Source organism: Bombina bombina, chromosome 4 (assembly GCF_027579735.1).
Source record: "Bombina bombina isolate aBomBom1 chromosome 4, aBomBom1.pri, whole genome shotgun sequence".
In the NCBI taxonomy this organism is placed as follows: Eukaryota; Metazoa; Chordata; class Amphibia; order Anura; family Bombinatoridae; genus Bombina; species Bombina bombina.
In genome coordinates, this window is record NC_069502.1 from 372,370,065 (window position 1) to 372,396,387 (window position 26,323).

Sequence of the window (26,323 nt, forward strand, 5' to 3'; positions counted from 1 at the left end):
TGCAGGACATTACAACCACAAACATATGCCCTTAGCCCGTAAGGACATTTATCCAAAGTATACATCTCTTCCAGTACATTAAGCATAACAAACCATACTTAAAATCATTAATGAGATCTAACATTTAAATAAAAAATAAATAAAAAAAACGCTAGGTTTTGAAGAGCTAGTAGTCAATAATATTGCATAGAGTATAGTAATTCCTATGTGGTCAGAGGAAACATAACAGCTGGCCTCAGGTTTTTTAGGTCTATAACATATAGGACTCTTTTTGGGTCCTCAGGTCTATAGATAGATAAATTTTCAAATTAGCATATAGGGCCACCCTCAGGCCCTAGGGCCTATAAATGACCAGATAAATATAGAACTTTCAAATATATTACATATTGGGCCATATCAAGGCCCTGGACTATAACCCTCATCTTAAACTAAAAGGGCCCCACATGGGACCCTGACCACTAGAAAAAAGCTTCTCGTAGGAGAGTGGGACTAACATGAAACCAAATAGGGAAGGGGATATCATTAGCCGTTGCCTTGTCTCAACTTTGAGTACAAAAAGAGGGAGGTTTTTAATGGAATCTATGTTCCTATGTTTAATAGTTAAACTACTGCTAAGGGGAAACCCCTTAGGGGGGGAAAACCGGTGCCAGCCAATCAGGTATTAAATAACAAATTACATATCTTGAGAATTAATAAACATAGAGAGCTAATAGCAATAACCCTAAAATAAAAACAAAACTAGATCGCCAAACTTATAAGTTTCGCCCAAATAATTGCTGGTAATGGTACATTCAAGGTCGTATTTATCCAAAAATACACTGTATCACCTACCCAGGGGCATGGGCCCTATACCCCCAGCTCGGAGGCAAAATGCTGATCCTCTCAATAGACCTTAGTGCAGTATAGCTAATATATTATGGCTAAGGGAGAGTATTATAGTATAAATGGTTTAAATGGGTTAGGGCTATGAAGCAAGGTATAACAGCTTAACTAGGGTAACTTCCATATGATTGCTTCAGATAGGGTGGAAAATACAGACAGAGAGAAATAACTGCCCAATATAAACTGCACTATCACCTTCACTCAATGGGTCAACAAAATGGATGAACAAACTTTGCACAGTAGTGAACAGAAAATATATAAGTGAATATGAGCGGGAGTTCGCAGCAAGAGCATCAGAACAATTGCATGTGTCTCCGTTAAATTAATAAGCACAAAATAAATGTGCAGCATGCAGTCAGTCAGATTCAGCAGTAATACAGAGAGCGCTAGTGTCAAGCCTAAACAGCTCTATCCTCAGGGGGTGAGTATAGTGGGAACATTAGATCAGAACCATAATGCATACTTCTAACAGTAGAATAAAATAGTACAATCCAGAACCTGTAACACGTGAGTGGTAAACATGCATGCTGTGTCTATGGAGTTGTATCATATAGCATATCGCAGCAACATATTAAGGTTGTAGACCACTACATTGTAGGCACAAGGCTATATATTATAATATTTCAAACAGAGGCATATGATAGTTTTAGCTATACCCAGGACTTAGCAGGCTTCAATAATACATACATCTTCAGATGATATTAATGTCTATGTCTCCTATAATAAAGCAAGCTTCACATATTCATGCCCTTAAATAAAACAAGAATCATAGGGAATCCCGACTAGTGTTTCAGGAGTGGCTAAACTTATTTGACCAAGTAATGATCATAGTAAACCGCTGCATAAACTGTATACTACCACTTCTAACATGCGGCAGTTAATGTAGCATACATACTGCATACGTAGATTAAACTTTTTACCAATGTCTTAGATAATATGGGCTGTGGCTATATGGCAGTGATACCCATACCACTCCTGGAATAATGCATTTGTCCAATATAGTCTCCAGACCTGTTAACAAGTTAGACTTTTAGCGTTATTAAAATTGCTGCCGTCAGACATGTGAATGAAAGCGTGTTGTCAGGAGGGTGGAATCATCTCGCTGGGCTGAATCTTGAGGTACCTTTGTCAGAAAGGAGGATCATAATATTAACTGTTTAGCCGATACCAGCTTTATAAAGTACAAAGGTGCCGGTCATGCGGCGCGATGTAGTGGGACTTGTTGCTGCAATGGTCAAGGTGGTATGGGAGTGGAAATCAGTGTTCCTGTGCATGTGCCATGCGTCGCCAGTATAGTAAGCTAGCCGCCCCCACGACTCATGTTTACTCCTGAGACGAGCAGAAGAGATCAACTTTGTAGTTGGCAAAAAAAACATAATTAGCATCCGGATTGTGCCCTACTTCCTCATCTCTGATTTTTTTCAGTAAAGCGGTGCGGCAACTCTTCGGCATTGTAGACTGGGTCATCCGCTTGCTGGTGGAAGCCAAAATGGTCACTCAACTTCCATTCAGTGATAGCAATCGTAGAGTCATCAAGCTCTGTAGTAGGGACGCCGAGTCCACCTCGAGAATCTGTAAATAGGCCGACCACATTGTCTATCAGTGTGTCTGCACATATCTCGTGCAAAAGCTTTGTTAAGCTGTAGACCTGCTCCTTGAGAAGTTCTGTCATCGCGGATTCCCACGCTTCCAAGGCTTCTAGCATGGTTATGTTTCCGGCGAGATCTCAAATCTGAAAAAGTCTGTTCGATCTCCCAAGTCTCACAGAACACACTTAAGTGCAACAGGGGTCCACTTTTAGCGTAAATTGGGTATTTTCAAACATATAAACCCACTTTTTATCAAACTAGAGCCGGGAGCTCTTCAGATATGCGTCTTGCCGAGTAAGCAGCTGGCTCCGCCCCCCACAAGGTGTGTTTTTAATCACACCTTGACATTTTTTTTGAAAATTTCTTTTTACCTTGGGTAAATCCATCTCAAGCTTCCAACATAAGTTGCTTGACCATTTAAATTTTTTTTTGTGTGATTACCGCTATGTATTGATATTGCAAACCCACCAAGTTTTTAATTAGGAAAATTAAAAATGGTCAAGCACCCAACTTGACAATTATTGGACCACTTGAGGTCAGCACATATTTGCACTCATCCTTGCGTAATACTTTTTTTTTTAATCAATTTTTATTGCACTAGCAAATAAAGGTATTAGAATATACGTTTCACAAGATTGTGAGCTAAATCAGAAATAAATTAACATTTGTAAATTAACAGATAATTGAGTTTTTATAATAATAAATAGCTTATTTTCCTATACTATGAAAAATCCCATGTAAAGTGTACACACTATAATGATCAGGGTATAATAATGACCAGGGTATAATAATCATATACAGAATGAAAGTGCTGTTCAGATGATATTTGTGATTCTGTGATACATTTTACAAATATCATTTTACCTTCACAAAAAGTAGTTGTTGCTATAGAGAAAGTGTTTTTGCTAAGTTCTTTAAGAGAAGGGTGGAAAATTTAATGAATCCTACATTATGTACTGTCACAGGAGAACCACACCATATTCTGCTAAAGTTATGTCTTGGCCTATAGAAGCAAATTCACTTCTTGCATATGTGTCACTAAACTATTATATAGTTTCTATTATTTGTGTATGTTCTTAAAATAAAGAAAAAATTATCAATTTACCATGAAGATGTGACATTTTAAATGAGCAGTTGTGCCTGTAGTGACAGCACAATAAGGTTTAGTTGTTCCTTCATTAAATTTTTCAAGTTCAAGATCATTTTGAAGTCTTTACCAACGTCATCTAAGGGAAAACCACTTCAAGTCAGAAAGCAGTGTGCGTGACTAAAGTTTTATCAAAATATGCAAAATCTCACAGGAGATTAAAATGTCTTTCAACGTATTTTGCCAAAGTGTGATTCACTTCAAAGCAACATGTGGTCTACACCCATATATACACACAGTTGAAATGAAGGACCAAGGGAACGAACCAAAGTTGATAATAGAAGTAAAACGATTTAAAATAGCATGTTTTATCTGAATCAATGTTCTCTCTAAAAAATTTTTAGCAGAGTGAGCAAATTTTTTTACCTGTGCAAAATTTTGGCAAGTGACTAAAATGTGCATGCACTTTATTCTTGAGTGTAATCAAACCTGAAAATGTTGGTAATAACAGATACACAAACACTCACAATCTCTCTCATATAGACTCTCTCACACACCTACCTCCCCCCACACACACACACCTCTATTTCTTTCTCTCTCTCTTTCTTTCTTTCTTTTTTTCTTTCTTTCTTTCTTTCTCTCTCTCTCTCTCTCTCTCTCTCTCTCTCTGACTCTCACACTCACTCACACTCACACACCTCTCTCTATCTCACACACACACACCTCTCTCTTTCTCTCTCTCTGACTCTCACACTCACACACCTCTCTCTATCTCACACTCACACACCTCACACACACGGGGAGTGGAGTGCTAAACTTGACACTCAGCCTCTAGTTCTTCTTACACCTTTACCTCTACAAGGACCTAATGGGACACCAAATTAACCCCCAAATCCTGCCTACACCACCCCAGATTAACTATGCTGCCACCACCAAGAGTTTTGAATATGGGTGTCTTGGAAACCCAATAACTTACACAGCTAACAATTAGGTAACCTTTAACCTTGTCTATTCAGAATTTAGATATTAGAGCCCAATGACAGAATTAGATTGTTATATGTTTAATAACAAAAGACAAATACAGGTTACACAGTGCCAAATTATACAAACAGAAGACATACAAAAGAACAAGAATAAATGCAAAGATACAGTTAAATAAAATGGGACATAAACTCAATACCTACACTTTGCAAATATTACCACGTTTCCAATAGGTTTGTGTGAGAACCCCTTAAGATGTTTCCTCCCAGTCAAGTTCCGCCAATATCTTTCTATACATTAAATTATATCTGAGCCTCCTTTTGTCTTGTCAAGACCACAGCCCTTTTTGTTAATTTACAATTAACTAAACCACTTCTTTCCAGTCCTTAATTCACAGTACCAAGAAATGTCAGGCACCAGGAGGAGGAGGGGGGTCTTTAGATCAATGCATTCCTTAGCAAACACAGATCTTACAAAAAGGAAGAACAGTTCAGATTAACCCTGGCAGTGCTGAGACACCACATCACCTCTGCTGGGTAGCTATTCCAGGTATTAAATACTGCTTGTGAGTGTATAATGACACAAGGGTTAGGGGGTCCCTAAAATCTCTGCAGACTAAATCATAATTTACTAGAATTACATTAAAACTATTTAACCAGAATTAAAATTAATACAAAATTAAAAAAATAATATATATATATATATATATATATATATATATATATATATACTCATACTTGAATATGTATTTTCTCCAATATAAATAATGTATTTTTCTTCTAATCCTTTTACATGCTAATAATATGCTTATATTATAATCTAATCATGAAGAACAGCACATGAAGAATAGTTCTGTTCTGTACAGGGAGTGCAGAATTATTAGGCAAGTTGTATTTTTGAGGATTAATTTTATTATTGAACAACAACCATGTTCTCAATGAACCCAAAAAACTCATTAATATCAAAGCTGAATAGTTTTGGAAGTAGTTTTTAGTTTGTTTTTAGTTATAGCTATTTTAGGGGGATATATGTGTGTGCAGGTGACTATTACTGTGCATAATTATTAGGCAACTTAACAAAAAACAAATATATACCCATTTCAATTATTTATTTTTACCAGTGAAACCAATATAACATCTCAACATTCACAAATATACATTTCTGACATTCAAAAACAAAACAAAAACAAATCAGTGACCAATATAGCCACCTTTCTTTGCAAGGACACTCAAAAGCCTGCCATCCATGGATTCTGTCAGTGTTTTGATCTGTTCACCATCAACATTGCGTGCAGCAGCAACCACAGCCTCCCAGACACTGTTCAGAGAGGTGTACTGTTTTCCCTCCTTGTAAATCTCACATTTGATGATGGACCACAGGTTCTCAAAGGGGTTCAGATCAGGTGAACAAGGAGGCCATGTCATTAGATTTTCTTCTTTTATACCCTTTCTTGCCAGCCACGCTGTGGAGTACTTGGACACGTGTGATGGAGCATTGTCCTGCATGAAAATCATGTTTTTCTTGAAGGATGCAGACTTCTTCCTGTACCACTGCTTGAAGAAGGTGTCTTCCAGAAACTGGCAGTATGACTGGGAGTTGAGCTTGTCTCCATCCTCAACCCGAAAAGGCCCCACAAGCTCATCTTTGATGATACCAGCCCAAACCAGTACTCCACCTCCACCTTGCTGGCGTCTGAGTCGGACTGTAGCTCTCTGCCCTTTACCAATCCAGCCACGGGCCCATCCATCTGGCCCACCAAGACTCACTCTCATTTCATCAGTCCATAAAACCTTCGAAAAATCAGTCTTGAGATATTTCTTGGCCCAGTCTTAACGTTTCAGCTTGTGTGTCTTGTTCAGTGGTGGTCGTCTTTCAGCCTTTCTTACCTTGGCCATGTCTCTGAGTATTGCACACCTTGTGCTTTTGGGCACTCCAGTGATGTTACAGCTCTGAAATATGGCCAAACTGGTGGCAAGTGGCATCTTGGCAGCTGCACGCTTGACTTTTCTCAGTTCATGGGCAGTTATTTTGCGCCACACGCTTCTTGCGACCCTGTTGACTATTTTGAATGAAACGCTTGATTGTTTGATGATCACGCTTCAGAAGCTTTGCAATTTTAAGAGTGCTGCATCCCTCTGCAAGATATCTCACTATTTTTGACTTTTCTGAGCCTGTCAAGTCCTTCTTTTGACCCATTTTGCCAAAGGAAAGGAAGTTGCCTAATAATTATGCACACCTGATATAGGGTGTTGATGTCATTAGACCACACCCCTTCTCATTACAGAGATGCACATCACCTAATATGCTTAATTGGTAGTAGGCTTTCGAGCCTATACAGCTTGGAGTAAGACAACATGCATAAAGAGGATGATGTAGTCAAAATACTCATTTGCCTAATAATTCTACACTCCCTGTATAGGTAAGCAGAGCAGGGGCTGCAAATACAGTTTGCTAAGCAGTCACAATATTCCCTGTGGTCCTGCTTTACATATAATGGTTCAGTCCAACAGATTTCCTTTAGAAGTTAATACACTAAGCACCTGAACAGCAGCCTTGCTGGGCTCCCTGCTGCAGCAGAGTGCATGGTATCCTTGCCCCCTGTTAGTGAACAAAGGGTACTCACACAGTGCTTGCTGGGACTGCATTTCTTCGGCACATCCTGCACACTGACTTGTATGATTCTTCTTTGGGGCATAGCTCACACTTCACTGAAGTGCAGGCATGAGGGCAGCAAAATGTTTGAAGTTTTCCGCTTCCTAACTTCCCGCCACTACTAGCGACAGCGCAACACTTCACCAAACTGCCAGAATTAATATATATATTTTTTAATCCCCATAAAGATAAAAAAAAAGTACTGTGCATTTTTAAGTCATGAGCGCAGTCTGGGAAAACATGCGCACGCCTTAGAGTGAACAGCGATCTGAATCATGAACGTTTGTAGATAGTATAGGCCTGTAGTAGTTCCTTTGCTTGTGCACACTGAAATGTATTTATTGTTTGAGCTTGTTACCCTAGAGTTTCCATATGTTATCAGTAGACCAACTTGATATTGCTTGTTATTCTGAAAGTAAGTATTGTATTATTTAATATCCAGTTTTCTTCATATATCAATATGGGACATTTATGCAATGTTCAATAGGTGACATGTTTTATTCTTTCATTTCAATATAAATTTAGAAAAAATCTAAAGTATATTATAGATGTACATAATAATGCAATTCAACATAAGCGGCTAGATTTAGAGTTTTGTCGGTAAGGACCCCCGTAGCTAACGCCGGCTTTTTTCTGGCCGCACCATAAAAATAACTCTGGTATTGAGAGTCCACAGAATCGCTGCGTTAGGCTCCAAAAAAGGAGCGTAGAGCATTTCTCCTGTTAAGTGTAGTCAGTCCACGGGTCATCCATTACTTATGGGATTATATCTCCTCCCCAACAGGAAGTGCAAGAGGATCACCCAAGCAGAGCTGCTATATAGCTCCTCCCCTCTACGTCATACCCAGTCATTCTCTTGCACCTAACTAATAGATAGGACGTGTGAGAGGACTGTGGTGTGTTAAACTTAGTTTTTATTTCTTCAATCAAAAGTTTGTTATTTTAAACGGCACCGGAGTGTGTTGTTTCTTCTCAGGCAGCATTAGAAGAAGAATTTACCTGAGTTTGTCTATGATCTTAGCGGTCGTAACTAAGATCACTTGCTGTTCTCGGCCATTCTGAGGAGTGAGGTAACTTCAGAACAGGGGATAGCAGGCAGGGCCCACCTGCAAGGAGGTATGTTGCAGTATATTATTTTCTAAGGAATGGAATTGACTGAGAAAATACTGCTAATACCGATGTAATGTAAGTGCAGCCTTAAATGCAGTAGTAGCGACTGGTATCAGGCTGATATGTATGTATGTATACTCTGAGGTATTTCTGGGGAATGGAATTTCACTAAGAAAATACTGTCTATATTAAAGTAATATTTGAGCCTGCACTGCAGTGAAAGCGACTAGCAGCAGGCTTATTAATAACATTTCATAATTTTCATTTTTAAAACGTTTACTGGCATGTTAATTGTTTTTTCTGAGGTACTTGGTGATAAAACTTTATGGGCATGATTTTTACCACATGGCTGTCGTTTGTTTCTGAATAAAAACAGTTTACTGAGCTTCCCCACTGTTGTAATATGAGTGGGAGGGGCCTATTTTAGCGCTTTATTGCGCAGTAAAAATTTAGTCACAGTCTTCCTATTTCTTCCTCCATGATCCAGGACGTCTCTACAGAGCTCAGGGGTCTCCAAAACTAGTTTTGAGGGAGGTAATCACTCACAGCAGACCTGTGACAGTGTGTTTTGACTGTGATAAAAATGTTAATATTAAATTGTTATCCGTTTTTTGGGTATTAAGGGGTTAATCATCCATTTACTGGTGGGTGCAATCCTTTGCTAACTTAATACATTTACTGTGAAAAATTGGTTGCTATAACTATTTTGGTTCATTGTTATTTCAACTGTGACAGCTTTTTGTGCTTCTTAAAGGCACAGTAGCGTTTTTTATATTGCTTGTAAATTTATTTAGAAAAGTATTTCCAAGCTTGCTAGTCTCATTGCTAGTTTGTTTAAACATGTCTGACACAGATGAATCTCTTTGTTCACTATGTTTAAAGGCCAATGTGGAGCCCAATAGAAATTTGTGTACTATCTGTACATGTAAAGAAATTATCACCAGACAACGAGGGGGAAGTTATGCCGACTAACTCTCCTCACGTGTCAGTACCTTCGCCTCCCGCTCAGGAGGTGCGTGATATTGTGGCGCCAAGTACATCAGGGCGGCCCATACAAATCACTTTGCAAGACATGGCTAATGTTATGACTGAAGTACTATCTAAATTGCCAGAATTTAGGGGTAAACGCGATCACTCTGGGGTAAGAACAGAGTGCGCTGATAATAATAGAGCCATGTCTGATACTGCGTCACAATTTGCAGAACATGAGGACGGAGAGCTTCATTCTGTGGGTGACGGATCTCATCCAAGTAAACTGGACTCAGACATTTCAAATTTTAAATTTAAGCTTGAGAACCTCCGTGTATTACTAGGGGAGGTATTAGCGGCTCTGAATGATTGTAACACGGTTGCAATTCCAGAGAAATTATGTAGGCTAGATAAATATTTTGCGGTACCGGCGTGTACTGACGTTTTTCCTATACCTAAAAGGCTTACAGAAATTGTTAACAAGGAGTGGGTTAGACCCGGTGTGCCTTTTTCACCCCCTCCTATATTTAGAAAAATGTTTCCAATAGACGCCACCACACGGGACTTATGGCAGACGGTCCCTAAGGTGGAGGGAGCAGTTTCTACTCTGGCTAAGCGCACCACTATCCCGGTGGAGGATAGCTGTGCTTTTTCAGATCCAATGGATAAAAAGTTAGAGGGTTACCTTAAGAAAATGTTTGTTCAGCAAGGTTTTATATTACAACCCCTTGCATGCATTGCGCCTGTCACGGCTGCGGCGGCATTCTGGTTTGAGTCTCTGGAAGAGACCCTTAGCACAGCTCCATTGGATGAGATTATAAACAAGCTTAAAGTCCTTAAGCTAGCTAATTCATTTATTTCTGATGCCGTAGTACACTTAACTAAACTTACGGCTAAGAACTCCGGATTCGCCATTCAAGCGCGTAGAGCGCTGTGGCTTAAATCCTGGTCAGCTGATGTGACTTCTAAATCTAAATTGCTTAACATTCCTTTCAAAGGGCAGACATTATTCGGGCCCGGTTTGAAAGAAATTATCGCTGACATTACTGGAGGTAAGGGCCATGCCCTGCCTCAAGACAGGGCCAAACCAAGGGCTAAACAGTCTAATTTTCGTGCCTTTCGTAACTTCAAGGCAGGAGCAGCATCAACTTCCTCCGCTCCAAGACAGGAAGGAAGTGTTGCTCGCTACAGACAGGGCTGGAAACCTAACCAGTCCTGGAACAAGGGCAAGCAGGCCAGAAAACCTGCTGCTGCCCCTAAGACAGCATGAAGTGAGGGCCCCCGATCCGGAAACGGATCTAGTGGGGGGCAGACTTTCTCTCTTCGCCCAGGCTTGGGCAAGAGATGTCCAGGATCCCTGGGCGTTGGAGATCATATCTCAGGGATATCTTCTGGACTTCAAAGCTTCTCCTCCACAAGGGAGATTTCATCTTTCAAGGTTATCAGCAAACCAGATAAAGAAAGAGGCGTTTCTACTCTGTGTACAAGACCTCTTACTAATGGGAGTGATCCACCCAGTTCCGCGGTCGGAACACGGACAAGGGTTTTATTCAAATCTGTTTGTGGTTCCCAAAAAAGAGGGAACCTTCAGACCAATCTTGGACTTAAAGATCCTAAACAAATTCCCAAGAGTTCCATCGTTCAAAATGGAAACTATTCGGACCATCTTACCTATGATCCAAGAGGGTCAGTACATGACCACAGTGGATTTAAAGGATGCCTACCTTCACATACCGATTCACAAGGATCATTACCGGTATCTAAGGTTTGCCTTCCTAAACAGGCATTACCAGTTTGTAGCTCTTCCCTTCGGGTTAGCTACGGCTCCAAGAATCTTTACAAAGGTTCTGGGCTCTCTTCTGGCGGTACTAAGACCGCGAGGCATAGCGGTAGCTCCGTACCTAGACGACATTCTGATACAAGCGTCAAGTTTCCAAACTGCCAAGTCTCATACAGAGTTAGTTCTGGCATTTCTAAGGTCGCATGGGTGGAAGGTGAACGTAGAAAAGAGTTCTCTATTGCCACTCACAAGAGTTCCCTTTTTAGGGACTCTTATAGATTCTGTAGAAATGAAAATTTACCTGACGGAGGACAGGTTATCAAAACTTCTAAATGCTTGCCATGTCCTTCATTCCATTCAACACCCGTCAGTGGCTCAGTGCATGGAGGTAATCGGCTTAATGGTAGCGGCAATGGACATAGTACCTTTTGCGCGCCTGCATCTCAGACCGCTGCAATTGTGCATGCTAAGTCAGTGGAATGGGGATTACTCAGATTTGTCCCCTCTGCTAAATCTGGATCAAGAGACCAGAGATTCTCTTCTATGGTGGCTTTCTCGGCCACATCTGTCCAAGGGGATGCCCTTCCGCAGGCCAGATTGGACAATTGTAACAACAGACGCCAGCCTTCTAGGTTGGGGCGCAGTCTGGAATTCCCTGAAGGCTCAGGGATCATGGACTCAGGAGGAGAGACTCCTTCCAATAAACATTCTGGAATTAAGAGCAGTTTTCAATGCTCTTCTGGCTTGGCCTCAGTTAGCAACTCTGAGGTTCATCAGGTTTCAGTCGGACAACATCACGACCGTGGCTTACATCAACCATCAGGGAGGGACAAGGAGTTCCCTAGCGATGATGGAAGTCTCAAAGATAATTCGCTGGGCAGAGTCTCACTCTTGCCACCTGTCAGCGATCCACATCCCAGGCGTGGAGAACTGGGAGGCGGATTTTCTAAGTCGCCAGACTTTTCATCCGGGGGAGTGGGAACTTCATCCGGAGGTGTTTGCCCAACTGCTTCATCATTGGGGCAAACCAGATCTGGATCTCATGGCGTCTCGCCAGATCGCCAAGCTTCCTTGTTACGGATCCAGGTCCAGGGACCCGGGAGCGGTACTGATAGATGCTCTGACAGCACCTTGGGTCTTCAACATGGCTTATGTGTTTCCACCCTTCCCGATGCTTCCTCGATTGATTGCCAGGATCAAACAGGAGAGAGCATCGATGATTCTAATAGCGCCTGCGTGGCCACGCAGGACCTGGTATGCAGATCTAGTGGACATGTCGTCCTGTCCACCATGGTCTCTGCCTCTGAGACAGGACCTTCTGATTCAGGGTTCTTGAAACATCCAAATCTAATTTCTCTGAGGCTGACTGCATGGAGATTGAACGCTTGATTCTATCAAAGCGGGGATTCTCGGAGTCAGTGATTGATACCTTAATACAGGCTAGGAAACCTGTTACCAGGAAAATTTACCATAAAATATGGCGTAAATACTTATATTGGTGCGAATCCAAGAGTTACTCATGAAGTAAGGTTAGGATTCCTAGGATATTATCTTTTCTACAAGAAGGTTTAGAAAAGGGTTTATCTGCTAGTTCGTTAAAGGGACAGATCTCAGCTCTGTCTATCCTTTTACACAAACGTCTGTCAGAAGTTCCAGACGTTCAGGCTTTTTGTCAGGCTTTGGCTAGGATTAAGCCTGTGTTTAAGACTGTTGCTCCGCCGTGGAGCTTAAACTTAGTTCTTAACGTTCTGCAAGGTGTTCCGTTTGAACCCCTTCATTCCATTGATATCAAGCTGTTATCTTGGAAAGTTCTGTTTTTAATGGCTATTTCCTCGGCTCGAAGAGTCTCTGAGTTATCGGCCTTACATTGTGATTCTCCTTATCTGATTTTTCATTCAGATAAGGTAGTTCTGCGTACTAAACCTGGGTTCTTACCTAAGGTAGTCACTAACAAGAATATCAATCAAGAGATTGTTGTTCCATGATTGTGCCCTAACCCTTCTTCAAAGAAGGAACGACTTCTGCACAATCTGGACGTCGTCCGTGCCCTGAAATTTTATTTGCAGGCAACTAAAGATTTTCGTCAAACTTCTTCCCTGTTTGTCGTTTATTCTGGACAGAGGAGAGGTCAAAAAGCTTCGGCTACCTCTCTCTCTTTTTGGCTTCGTAGCATAATACGTTTAGCCTATGAGACTGCTGGACAGCAGCCTCCTGAAAGGATTACAGCTCATTCTACTAGAGCTGTGGCTTCCACTTGGGCCTTTAAGAATGAGGCCTCTGTTGAACAGATTTGCAAGGCTGCAACTTGGTCTTCACTTCACACTTTTTCAAAATTTTACAAATTTGACACTTTTGCTTCTTCGGAGGCTGTTTTTGGGAGAAAGGTTCTACAGGCAGTGGTTCTTTCCGTGTAAAGATCCTGCCTGTCCCTCCCGTCATCCGTGTACTTTTAGCTTTGGTATTGGTATCCCATAAGTAATGGATGACCCGTGGACTGACTACACTTAACAGGAGAAAATATAATTTATGCTTACCTGATAAATTCATTTCTCCTGTAGTGTAGTCAGTCCACGGCCCGCCCTGTTTTTTACGGCAGGTCTAAATTTTATATTAAACTCCAGTCACCACTGCACCCTATAGTTTTCTCCTTTCTCGTTTGGTTTCGGTCGAATGACTGGGTATGACGTAGAGGGGAGGAGCTATATAGCAGCTCTGCTTGGGTGATCCTCTTGCACTTCCTGTTGGGGAGGAGATATAATCCCATAAGTAATGGATGACCCGTGGACTGACTACACTACAGGAGAAATGAATTTATCAGGTAAGCATAAATTATATTTTTTAACGCCACTCCATACCAGAGTTGATACCAGAGTTGCTTACGGACGCGGCCAGCCTCAAAAATGTGCTCGTGCACGATTCCCCCATAGGAAACAATGGGGCTGTTTGAGCTGAAAAAAACCTAACACCTGCAAAAAAGCCGCGTTCAGCTCCTAACGCAGCCCCATTGTTTGCTATGCGTAAACACTTCCTAAGTCTGCACCTAACACCCTAACATGTACCCCGAGTCTAAACACCCCTAACCTTACACTTATTAACCCCTAATCTGCCGCCCCCGCTATCGCTGACCCCTGCAAATTATTTTTAACCCCTAATCTGCCGCTCCGTAAACCGCCGCTACTTACATTATCCTTATGTACCCCTAATCTGCTGCCCCTAACACCGCCGGGTTAATACATTTATTAGAATACATTTATTAGAATAGCGGTGAGCTCCGGTCGGCAGATTAGGGGTTAATAATTGAAGTTAGGTGTCGGCGATGTTAGGGAGGGCAGATTAGGGGTTAATACTATTTATTATAGGGTTAGTGAGGTGGATTAGGGGTTAATAACTTTATTATAGTAGCGGTGCAGTCCGCTCGGCAGATTAGGGGTTAATAAGTGTAGGCAGGTGGAGGCGACGTTGAGGGGGGCAGATTAGGGGTTAATAAATATAATATAGGGGTCGGCGGTGTTAGGGGCAGCAGATTAGGGGTACATAGCTATAATGTAGGTGGCGGCGCTTTGCGGTCGGCAGATTAGGGGTTAATTATTGTAGGTAGCTGGCGGCGACGTTGTGGGGGGCAGATTAGGGCTTAATAAATATAATACAGGGGTCGGCGGTGTTAGGGGCAGCAGATTAGGGGTACATAAGTATTACGTAGGTGGCGGTCGGCAGATTAGGGGTTAAAAAAATTTAATCGAGTGGCGGCGATGTGGGGGGGGGCTCGGTTTAGGGGTACATAGGTAGTTTATGGGTGTTAGTGTACTTTAGAGCACAGTAGTTAAGAGCTTTATGAACCGGCGTTAGCCCAGAAAGCTCTTAACTACTGACTTTTTTCTGCGGCTTGAGTTTTGTCGTTAGATTTCTAACGCTCACTTCAGACACGACTCTAAATACCGGAGTTAGAAAGATCCCATTGAAAAGATAGGATACGCAAATGACGTAAGGGGATCTGCGGTATGGAAAAGTCGCGGCTGAAAAGTGAGCGTTAGACCCTTTTTTGAGTGACTCCAAATACCGGAGTTAGCCTAAAACCAGCGTTAGGAGCCTCTAACGCTGGTTTTCACGGCTAACGCCAAACTCCAAATCTAGGCCAAGATTAGCATAGATCAGTATTTAGAGGCCACATTTACTGATCAAGTTATTGATAATTGTTTCTGAATAAAATGTATTGCTTCACCCAGTGTAAATGCAGACAAGGAATGCTAATTTATTAGTAGCAATAGGAGTTAAAAAGACTGAAGCATTGACTAGTTTGCTATCATTTTTATATTTAGTAACAGTAATATTCATTTATGAGACATGAAACCCCAAATTTGTCTTTCATGATTCAGATAGAACATACAGTTTTAAACAACTTTGAATTTAATTCTAGTATCAATTTTTCTTTATGGCTCTTGATATTCTTTGTTGAAAGAGCAACACAACAATGTACTACTTGGAGCTAGCTGAGCACATCAGGTGATTTTACAATGAATAACATGGTAATGAAGCAAATTTGATCAAATAAATTGGAAACCTTTAAAAAAAAACATTGTATGCTCTGTCTGAATCACAAAAGAAAGTTTCATATCCTTTTAAGATTTTGTGTTTACTTTAATGGACTATTTTATATACATTGCATGGAAGTCTGTGTCAGAAGTTCTTTGTCTTAGGTTAAGAACCTGGTTAGTGAACATTGTAATCAAACAATCCCTGTCTATAAAGCATAGATATTGTTCATACTGTGCTTAATGTGAATGGTTCTTAGGGAAGCTTTCATTTCATTTTATAGATGATTCTGTGGCACTGATATTTAGGCATTCGTCCTCTTTTTTGCTATGTCTCATAACCATTGTTATTTTGAATTGTTACATATTTTATTTACAAGTATTCCATTGACATTAAACAGTATAGATCTGCATAAGAGAAAGGTGAATTAGTGCAGTTTTTCAAGGCAAAGAATGTCTATATTAGGATTCCGCTTTTCACGTTCTATTTTTAAGATCATGCTTGGTCTTTAGTTAGAATGAAATGCATAATGCTCTGACTGGAGTGCCACACAGTCTGCCGTGTCTGACTCATCCTACAGGCAACAATGATGCAAAGACTAATATTGTCTCATCTCTTTGTCTGTTTTGGCAGAAATATCTGCAGATCAGTTTTTACTGTTTATAATACAGAAGTAGTAAGACATAGGACACATTTTCAAAGGTACCATCTAGTTATATAGGGTATGGGTATGTACAGTAGATGATATACAGCATTACAGGGGAATTTTAAAGGGACACTGTAACCAAAAATGTTCTTTTGTGATTCAGATAGAGCATGACATTTTATGCAACTTTCTAATTTACTCCTATTATCAAATTTTCTTCATTCTCTTGGTATCTTTATTTGAAATGCAAGAATGTAAGTTTAGATGCCGGCCCATTTTTGGTGAACAACCTGGGTTGTCCTTGCTGATTGGTGGATAAATTCATCCACCAATAAAAAAGTGCTGTCCAGAGTACTGAAACCAAAAAAAAGCTTAGATGCCTTTTTCAAATAATGATAGCAAGAGAACGAAGAAAAATTGAAAATAGGAGTAAATTAGAAAGTTGCTTAAAATTGCATGCTCTTTCTGAATTACAAAAGAAAAAAATTGGGTTCAGTGTCCCTTTAAGTGCAGCTTTTGATTACAATCTTGTTGCCATAACAACCCAGTGCCACTACATATTCCTGAATACAAACTTTTAGTGATTATCATATCTGCTGCATAATGAAAGGTGGCAGCCACTTTATTTGAGATTGTATCAAGTGGCATTGGCTGACTTTGTGAAACATTGTTATTAACTGCCTGCTAGTAACCTCATACAGCGGCAAATGTGCTGAGTAATGTCTCAGTTATAATGTAATCTTATTTCCCAAATGAATGCATGAATGTATAAGCTTTTTCCCACTGTGCTCTTTGAGGATAAATTTAATGTGTAGATAAAACTAATAACTGTGTAGTCCAAGTTCACTTCAGTCCACAGGGATCTTGGGAAAGCTCTTTGGCTCCCTTTTAGTGAGGAGTATGTCCAATCCAACAAAGGAAATGTATCTATATTTTGACTAATAATTAAAATATATGTAACTATGAGTTTGGCAACATCTTTGCCTTATGGCTTGTTAGTGTTAACCCTTTGGATGCCAGACAGAGATTGCTCATGATCACTTTTATGATATTGTACCCACAATTTTGTTGTGAAATTGCAGGTGAGAACCAATCTGTGATCACATGTCCTACAACCTAACATAAAAATATGATTTAGCTGATGACAGGAAAGCTCTCTCCAGTTATTACAGTTTTCAGTTGTATCCCATTCCTGTGAAAGAATGCAGTATAAGGGATGAATGAACTGTGAACCATTTTCAGGACTTGGTTTCATATAGGGTCATTTGAAATAATGTAAACATTGAGTTTTAAATGCATGATACTACATTCAAAATGAACTATCCCTTTAATTTGACCAATTAAACTATACATAATAACTTCATTATTTGTGTTTACAGCTTACAGAATTATTCTACAACCAGAATAGGTGCAGCCGTGTGATACCTTTTGATGAAATCCAAGACTTTGTAAGGGTATATACTGACTGTTCAGCCTTTGCTTGCAACACCATTGTGGATGGTTTTAAGATTTCATTTTTATGTTCATAGACTATTTATGCACATTCCATGAAAGTATGTGGCAGTTCTTATGATTATTAATTGCATTATGATTAAAGTACATTTTATTATGTATAATTCATTCCAGATATGTTGATAGCTTTATCCAAAATCAACAGTCTGCTGGATGGGACTATGTTTTTATTTTATTATTGTAAACTTTACTTATGGGCAGCCCTCTGCAGCCTAGAAAACTTAGTACCTTAGCAGGGATGTTTTGTGTGTTCAGTGGATTCACAGCTTAATAAATATCTTGCTTATTGTTAGACTCATACAGCTGTGATCACTTTAACAGTAATCATTTTTAATCCAAAGGTTACATGATATACTCCTGGCAGTAATTTAGTAATAGGATGCAACATCCGGAAAATGTACCATGAATCAATGGAAAGTTTCTCTGTATATAAATCAACCTGTTTACCTTTGTCACACACCCTGTTAGTAGCTGTCACATATTGATGGGGACACTGTAGGCAACTGTAGTCTAATATATATTGGCCGAATATTTTAGTTGCAGCATATACAAGTCTGAGATTTTGTGCTAAATATTTTATGCTGAGTTTCATTTGTACAGTAGTGGAACAGATATATTCTGAAAAGACAGTTTGTTGCTTTTTTTTTTTTTTTATCTTAAAAGGCACGTTAAAGGGTCATAAAACCCAACATTTTTTTAACATGATTCAGATTAAGCATATCATTTTAAACAACTTTCAAATCTATTTATGTTATCTAATTAGTTAAGTGTTCTCGGTATCCTTTGTTGAAAATAATACCTAGGTAGGCTCAGGGACAGCAATGCACTACTGGAAGTTAGAGGCTGATTGGTGGCTGCACATATATGCCTCATTTCATTGGCTCGCCTGATGTGTTTAGCTAGCCCCCAGTAGTATATTTCTGCTCCTTCAAAGAATTAAGCAAATTTCATAATAATAGAAGTATATTTAAAAGTTGTTTAAAATGTATATGCTCTATCTGAATCATAAAGGAAAGAGACAATTTGGGTTTCATGTCCCTTTAACACCTTCACTACCGCGTATTTCAGAGAAAAACTTGCTGAAAGTATCAGAGAGTTTTTTGCATTTTTGCTATTACTTTTTTGGGGGGCATATAAAGAGCTTTCAGAGGATGACGTTTTTATCTATTCTCAATATTAAGAAATTTTTGTAAAATCACAAAAAGTTTAAATAAAAATAAAAAAAACACATTCCACAAAAACCTGTAGTTTTCTAGCTGTAAGAAAACCTCAGAATTTGTTAATTGGCATCATCTGATTCAGCTAAGAGCAAACAACTATAGCTATTTTTGATAATTTTAAGGTCTTTATTTGCAGCTATGTCTAAAATGATATATTGGGGTAACTCATTTGTTATAGCAAAATTGACCTCCAAAACTATTCTGTATATATTGTTTTTAAACTAGTCAACTCAATGTATTGATCTAGGTTTATTTTGGTATATTTCATGCCACCATTTGATCACCAAATGCCATCATATAAAAAAATTAACTTTGTCACAAACTTTATGTTTCAAACTAAAATTATTATGCACAACTAGTGCAATCAGAAAAATGGTTGTACAAGTTTCTCTATGGTCCCCTTTGCTCAGAAATGGCAGACATGCATGGCTTTGCCATTTATTTTTGGTAATTAGAAGGCTGCTAATTGCAGTTGCATAACCTACCTGTGAAATTCCCAGCAGTGAAGGACTTAACCAGTTAGCTGTTAAGGGTCAAATGTAGTGTAGTGTAATGGTTACCCACCCACCTGACACCTTCCATCTCCCTGATCCCTCCCAAACAGCTCTCTTCCCTCCTGCTCCCACTGGTCACCATTATCTTTCAATATCTTAGGTACTGGCAGCCAGTATGCATTTAGGTGCTTTGTTGTTGTTGTTTTTTTTAAAGGGACAGTCTATTCCAGAATTGTTATTGTTTAAAAAGATAGATAATCCCTTTATTGCCCATTCCCCAGATTTACATAACCAACACAGTTATATTAATATATTTTTTACCTCTGTGATTACTTTGCATCTAAGCCTCTGCAGACTGCCCCCTTACTTTAGTTATTTTGTCAGGAATGCATTTTGGCCAATCAGTACGGACTCCTAGGTAACTCCACATGCGTGAGCACAATGTTATCTATATGGCACACATAACTTAACGCCCTCTAGCTGTGAAAAACTCTCAAAATGCCCCAAGATAAAAGGCAGCCTTCAAGGGCTTAGAAATTAACATATGAGCCTACCTAGGTTTAGCTTTCAACAAATAATACCAAGAGAACAAAGAAAATTTAATGATAGCAGTAAATTGGAAAGCTGTTTAAAATTGCATGCACTATCTAAAATCATGAAAGTTTAATTTTGACTAGACTGTCCCTTTAATAAAAAATATTTATTTTCTGTAGTTTCAGGTTCCCTCCTCATCCTTCCACCTACCTGATCCTTCAGAAATAGCTCCCCTCCCCCTACTGCACTGCCATGTTTGTTACTGTCAATATGCCAGTATGCAGTCTGTGGGGGGGGATTTGTGTGTTCTGTAGTGTAGGAATCCCCACCTCCCCCTCCAATTGTCCCCTTTTCTATAGTGTAGGAACCCATCCCTCCCTGTACCCTTCCAAAAAAACATTTCCGTAGCATAGAGACATTCCCCCCCCCCCCCTCCGGCGATGGATAGCTCACCCGCCTACCTCCTTCCTATCCAAACCTTTCACGGCACCTCCGCACCCGATACAGACAGTAACATTGTTTGTGCTTTCATATGGTCAGGAGCTTGATCAGCGTTCCCTTACTCTATATGAAGACAAATGCCTTCTACCCCAGCTGCAATCTTCTGCATTCTAAGCTAATAGCAGGGACTGCAGCATGCGCCAAAATGTTGGATGTAGGTACTAAGTCGACACAGTATGCTGGGTAAAGTACTGTGTGAAGTAGTATCTACGTCAATTTGGCTTAAGTGGTTAAACATTTTATTAAATGTATGCATAATTTATATTAGCTATATATATTTTGCTTCTGTGTAGGTGTACAGAAACCTTCTCTCACACAAACACCCATGTGAAAAGCCAGACAAAAAGGTTATTTCTTACCCAATATATTTGCTATCTTAAATATCAATTGACTACAATTTACTGATATGTGATATTGTGATTCAACATGCATTGAACCAACATGATAATGTGTGGAAAAGTGCAATTTTTATTACGAACTTATTTAAAAGACTCACAACTGGATTAGGCAGAGATGTATTTACTGTTGACAAAGAGATTTAGAATCACTGCATTACTGGGGCATAAAGCAAGTTTGTAAAGCACAGAAGTGTTTTTGAAAGGTGAATGGAGACATTTTTGCAGTGTGCATTTGCAATAATATTTGTAAGAGTTAGCACAGGTTTTCATACTGTGCGCATTTCCCTCTGACCTCCTGCACACGACATGTTACGTGTTTGCCCCTTGACCTATCGCCATATGGTCAGTGAGTTTCATGCTCTCATGCACTTATTAGAAGCATTTTGGTGAAATAATATAATTTGCTTCTATAAAAATGTGGAATGCTCTGGTATTTCACATTTGTCTTGTATTTCCCTTTAAACGGACATTAAACTCCAAATTTTTATTTCATGATTCAGATAGAGAATACAATTATAAACAACATTCCAATTTACTTCTATTATATAATTTGCTTAATTATTTAGCTATTCTTTGTTGAAGAAATAGCAATGCACATGGGGAGCCAATCACACAAGGCATCTATGTACAGCCACTAATCAGCAGCGACTGAGCATATCTAGATATGCTTTTCAGCAAAGGATATCAAGAAAATTAAGCAAATTAGATAATAGAAGTAAATTAGAAAGTTGTTTAAAATTGCATGTTATTTCTAAAGCATGAAAGAAAAAAATTGGGTTTCATGTTCCTTTAAGTGAATGCTTTTTATTATGAATTCATACCTTTTAATAACAGCCATTCATTACAGACACAAAATAATCATATATTTTTTTTTTTTTAGGTTATTCTGGTTCAGGTTAACCCTGGCGAAACATTTACAATAAGAGCAGAAGACGGAACCTTACAGTGTATTCAAGGTAAGAAAACAGCAAATAAATAAGATAAATTGTTTTATGGTATGACGTCCTAATATTCCTGAAACACATAATTATATTTGTGTACAGTATCATAATATATCTTTGAGGCCTACAACGGGTTTATGATTAGATTAATTAATTTATAAAGTGTAAGAATTTGAAAGGGTGTATTTTTTTTAGACGTTTATATACTGGGAATTTTACTGAAAGAGTATTTAGTAAGCAGTAAGTGTTTATGGTTTGGTCTATAACTACTGGGCAAATAAGGTCCCTTTTTAAATCCGTTTCTTTTGCATTATCATTTTTAGTAGACTGTAACACCCTTTAAAAGTCCAGTATATTAAAAAAATAATGTTGTATTCAATATGTTTTGAAGACCTCACACATTTCCTCAGACCCCTGCAGTAATAATTGATAGTTTTTAGAGACCTATATGAATAATAATTTCATTTTTTTACTAAATTTGCTTACAACTTCAAGTCAAGTATAAATTATTGTGATAATGCATCTGCTGAAATAGGGACAAAATATCTGTAAAGATGGTGATTCTTAGTGTGTCATTGTATATACATCGTTTCACTTCTAGCTATATGACACATTCTTAAAGGGACACTCAAGTCAAAATAAACTTTTATGACTCAGAGCATGCAGTTTTAAGAAACTTTCCAATTTACTTACATTATCAAATTTTGCACAGTCTTTTTATATATACACATTTTGGGGAACAAGATCCTACTGAGCATGTGCACAAGCTCACAGGGTATATGTATATTATTCTGTGATTGGCTGATGTCTGTCACATGATACAGGGGGCCGGAAAGTTGGAGAAAATAAAATCTTCTGCCTTGTTGTTACCTCATTTTCCATCTGTGCTGAGGTCAGTTAGGGGCAGTTATAAATTTGCTACTGGAGTGTGCAAACAAGGCCTGTAGAATGTAGTAGTTTTCAGTCTGGAGTCTGTGCTTCCATTTTTAGCAAGAATTGAAAAGCCTACAATTTTCAGAGTTGCAAAATTACAAGAAAAGTGCAAAATACATAATGAAAGTATATGCTTTTTACTAAATATAATTGGACATTTTATATTACAATCTTGATGAGTTTAATGTCTCATTAAGGAACCCTGATACTTGTTCATTCTTGGTGATTGATATTCTCTGCTCTAGCGAAATTGGTTATGCAAGAGCAGAGGGCAGAATTGCACAAGAAAGCTCTTGTGCAATGTTAAATTTTGCCTTGTTAAATTCTGCCATGTGATGCAGTATTGCCAGTGGTTATTGCAGATGGATATGTTCCCTACTTGCAAACCTGTGACTGCAATGATGACATATCTTGCCCATCGTATGGTTAAATTTCGTGAGCTATTAATGTGTAATGGATTGTTGATCATCATCATTACTGCAGTTTTAAGTTGTTAAAAAGAATATAACCTTTCATGCAAATGTAAATTTGACTAGTTTTAGTTATTTCTGTTTTCACTTAGGGCAGCACCAATATTTGTTGCTCAGTAGGACTACACCATAAACAAATATGTTGGTTGTTAAGCAAAATCTTTGATGAAAAGATCCTGTATGTAAAACACCCAGATAGAAAATGACAGTTAAGTCATTTTATAAGAACAAGGTTACTACTGTGTTCCTAGATATAAGGAAGCAGTGTAATAAAATCAAATGAACTCTGTGTTGCTTGTAGTAGCTTTATTTGTAAGTCGTCTGTCTGCAGCATCATCGCTTACCGGCAACGTGTCCGAACACTTGTTCCCAAGCTTCCATTAAACGAACAGTGCATGAATCAATAAAGCTTGTTTTAACTGGTGAATGAAACAAAAAACTGGCATAGGAATGTCACATTGTGAGACCCTGTAAAGCAGTGTATAGGAAATCCCGTTAATAGAATTAAAGTAAAACAAGAGTGTATCCTAGCAACTCGTCTGAGGAATATTTGTTTGCAGCAACCTCTTCAGCATGAATGTAAGGTCAAATCACCAGCGCTGCTTTTCTTTTTTGGATCAAAATGCTGCCACCCCCTCCCCCATCTCAATATTGTGTCTGTTGCTATTTATATTCTTTTTTGACCTGTCTACATTTATTTCTGTAAAATGTCTGTTTAATTTTGTTTTTAGCAGCGTTGTTTGGGTTTCTGCAGATTTGCTACTGCACCAGACACATTGTGAAGTATTTTTGTCTCTTTCCCTCAATGGCTTAACTCTTTTATCATAGTAAGAAAGTTAAAATGATAGAAGTAGGTTGGATTAAATGGACATGGAAAGATGTAGAAATTTATAAAATGCTACATTTAATTATCCAATGTACCTCTTTCTTTTTGTTTGGGATCGTTTGTTTAAATGTGTCTTTTTCATGGGAATATATTTAGATGGGTTCAGGAACGTGCGTGTGTCTTGAGCACTATATGTATAAAAGTTTTACATACAGTATATTGTTGGTAATAGTTATTATGACACATGAACGACCATAGATATGGCCTTGAAAGTTCCACTAGTTCCAGATGAGTAAGAAAATGTAGCAGACAATTTATAACATTTTACTTTTTCCTGTCTTTAACATTAAGGGGACTAGTAACTTTTTCCCTCTGGGCTAGTAACTTGTAACCCCTGACTAGTAAATTGCAGTGATATTTTTCCACCTCTCTGTGTGTTTATAGCATCGTTTTGCAAAAGTTACTCTTAAACGGACATTGTATGGTAAAATTTCCTCCCCATTAATGTGTGATCCATTTTACCTGCTTAAGTACATTTTTTTAATTACATTTTAAAGGGACAGTCAACACCAGAATTGTTGTTGTTTAAAAAGTTAGATAATCCCTTTTATTACCCCTTCCCCAGTTTTGCATAACCAACACAGTTATAATAATACACATTTTACCTCTGTAATTACCTTGTATCTAAACCTCTGCAAACTGACCCCTTATTTCAGTTTGTCTGACAGACTTGCATTTTAGCCAATTAGTTCTCACTCCTAGGTAATTTCACTTGCATGAGTTTAATGTTATCTATATGAAACACATGAACTAATGCCTTCCAGTGGTAAAAAAAACTGTTAAAATGCATTTTGATTAGAGGCGGCCTTCAAGGTCTTAGAAATTAGCATATGAACCTCCTAGGCTTAGCTTTCAACTAAAAATACCAAGAGAACAAAGCAAAATTGGTGATAAAAGTAAATTGAAAAGTTGTTTAAAATTACATGCCCTACTTGAATCATGAAAGTTTTTTTTTTTTTGGACTTAAAGGGCCACTAAACCCAAAATCTTTCTTTCATGATTCAGATACAGAATAGAAATTTAAACAACATTACAATTTACTTCCATTATTTATTTTGCTTCATTTTTTAAATATCCTTAGTTGAAGAAAAAGCAACGCACATGGTGAGCCAATCACACAATGCTTCTATGTGCAGCAACCAATCAGCAGCTAGTGAGCATATCTGGATATGCTTTTCATCAAAGAATATAAAGAGAATAAAACAAATTAGATAATATAAGTAAATAAGAAAGATGTTTAAAATTGCATTCTCTTTCTAAATCATAAAAGAAAAAATGTGGGTGGCAATTCCTTTTAACTGTCCCATTAACTTAATTTTGTCATTTGAAATAATAGCTTTATCTGTTGAAGCTGCCACCTATACTGAAAATTCTAATGCTGCAGTATTGCTATAGAAAAACTATGTAAACAAGGGACAGCAGAATAAATGAATTTCCCATTGGCAGGTGGGAGAGGGAGAGAGTCCAGCCCATTTGAAAGGGTGTTTCCAGTAGATACTTTGGGGTCGATCCGATATAAATCGTCGCCCGCAAAAGCCGGCGACGCCAATATTTACGCTGGTTTGGTATCACATATACGGCGTAACCTAGAAGTTACGCGCGTATATTTCTGCCGTCGCCCGTAGTTTTTTGGGCTATAGGCAGGTATACCAAACCAGCGCAGTTTGGTATCCAATATGCAGCGTAAGGACTTACGTGGCGAAAATGGAGAAAACGTACTCCATTTTCACCTCGCCACAAAAAGCAGCCGTAAGAAGCCTTACGCTGACAATTGGAGCCCCGTAACTCCCTAAACTGGCTGCTAAAATAAACCTAACACCTAACGCATGCGCAATGTCTATCTCCCTGTCAACCGCGATCTTCTAAAATAAACCTAACACCTAATGCATGCGCAGTCTATCTACCTGTCAACCGCGATCCCCCCCCCGAAATCCCTAATAAAGTTATTAACCCCTAAACCGCCGCTCCCGGACCCCGCCGCCATCTACATAAACTAACCCCCTACTGTGAGCCCCTAAAACCGCCGCAATCTACCTTATCTATCCCCTAATTAGAACCCCTTACACCGCTGTCATCTACCTTATCTATCCCCTAATCTGACCCCTTACACCGCCGCCACCTATATAAAAATTATTAACCCCTAATCTAATCCCCCTATACCGCCGCCAGCTATATTAATATTATTAACCCCTAATGTAAGCCCCTTAC

At 38.8% G+C, this 26,323-nt stretch overlaps 1 protein-coding gene across 1 annotated transcript in view; it reads left to right on the forward strand.

The window, feature by feature from the left end:
• The window catches only part of FNDC3B (fibronectin type III domain containing 3B), a 546,318-nt gene that overhangs the window by 130,332 nt on the left and 389,663 nt on the right, over window positions 1-26,323 (forward strand). Inside the window, exon 3 of the mRNA XM_053710139.1 lies at window positions 21,766-21,841. Coding sequence (XP_053566114.1) covers window positions 21,766-21,841 — 76 coding nt within the window. The remainder of the gene's footprint in view (window positions 1-21,765; window positions 21,842-26,323) is intronic.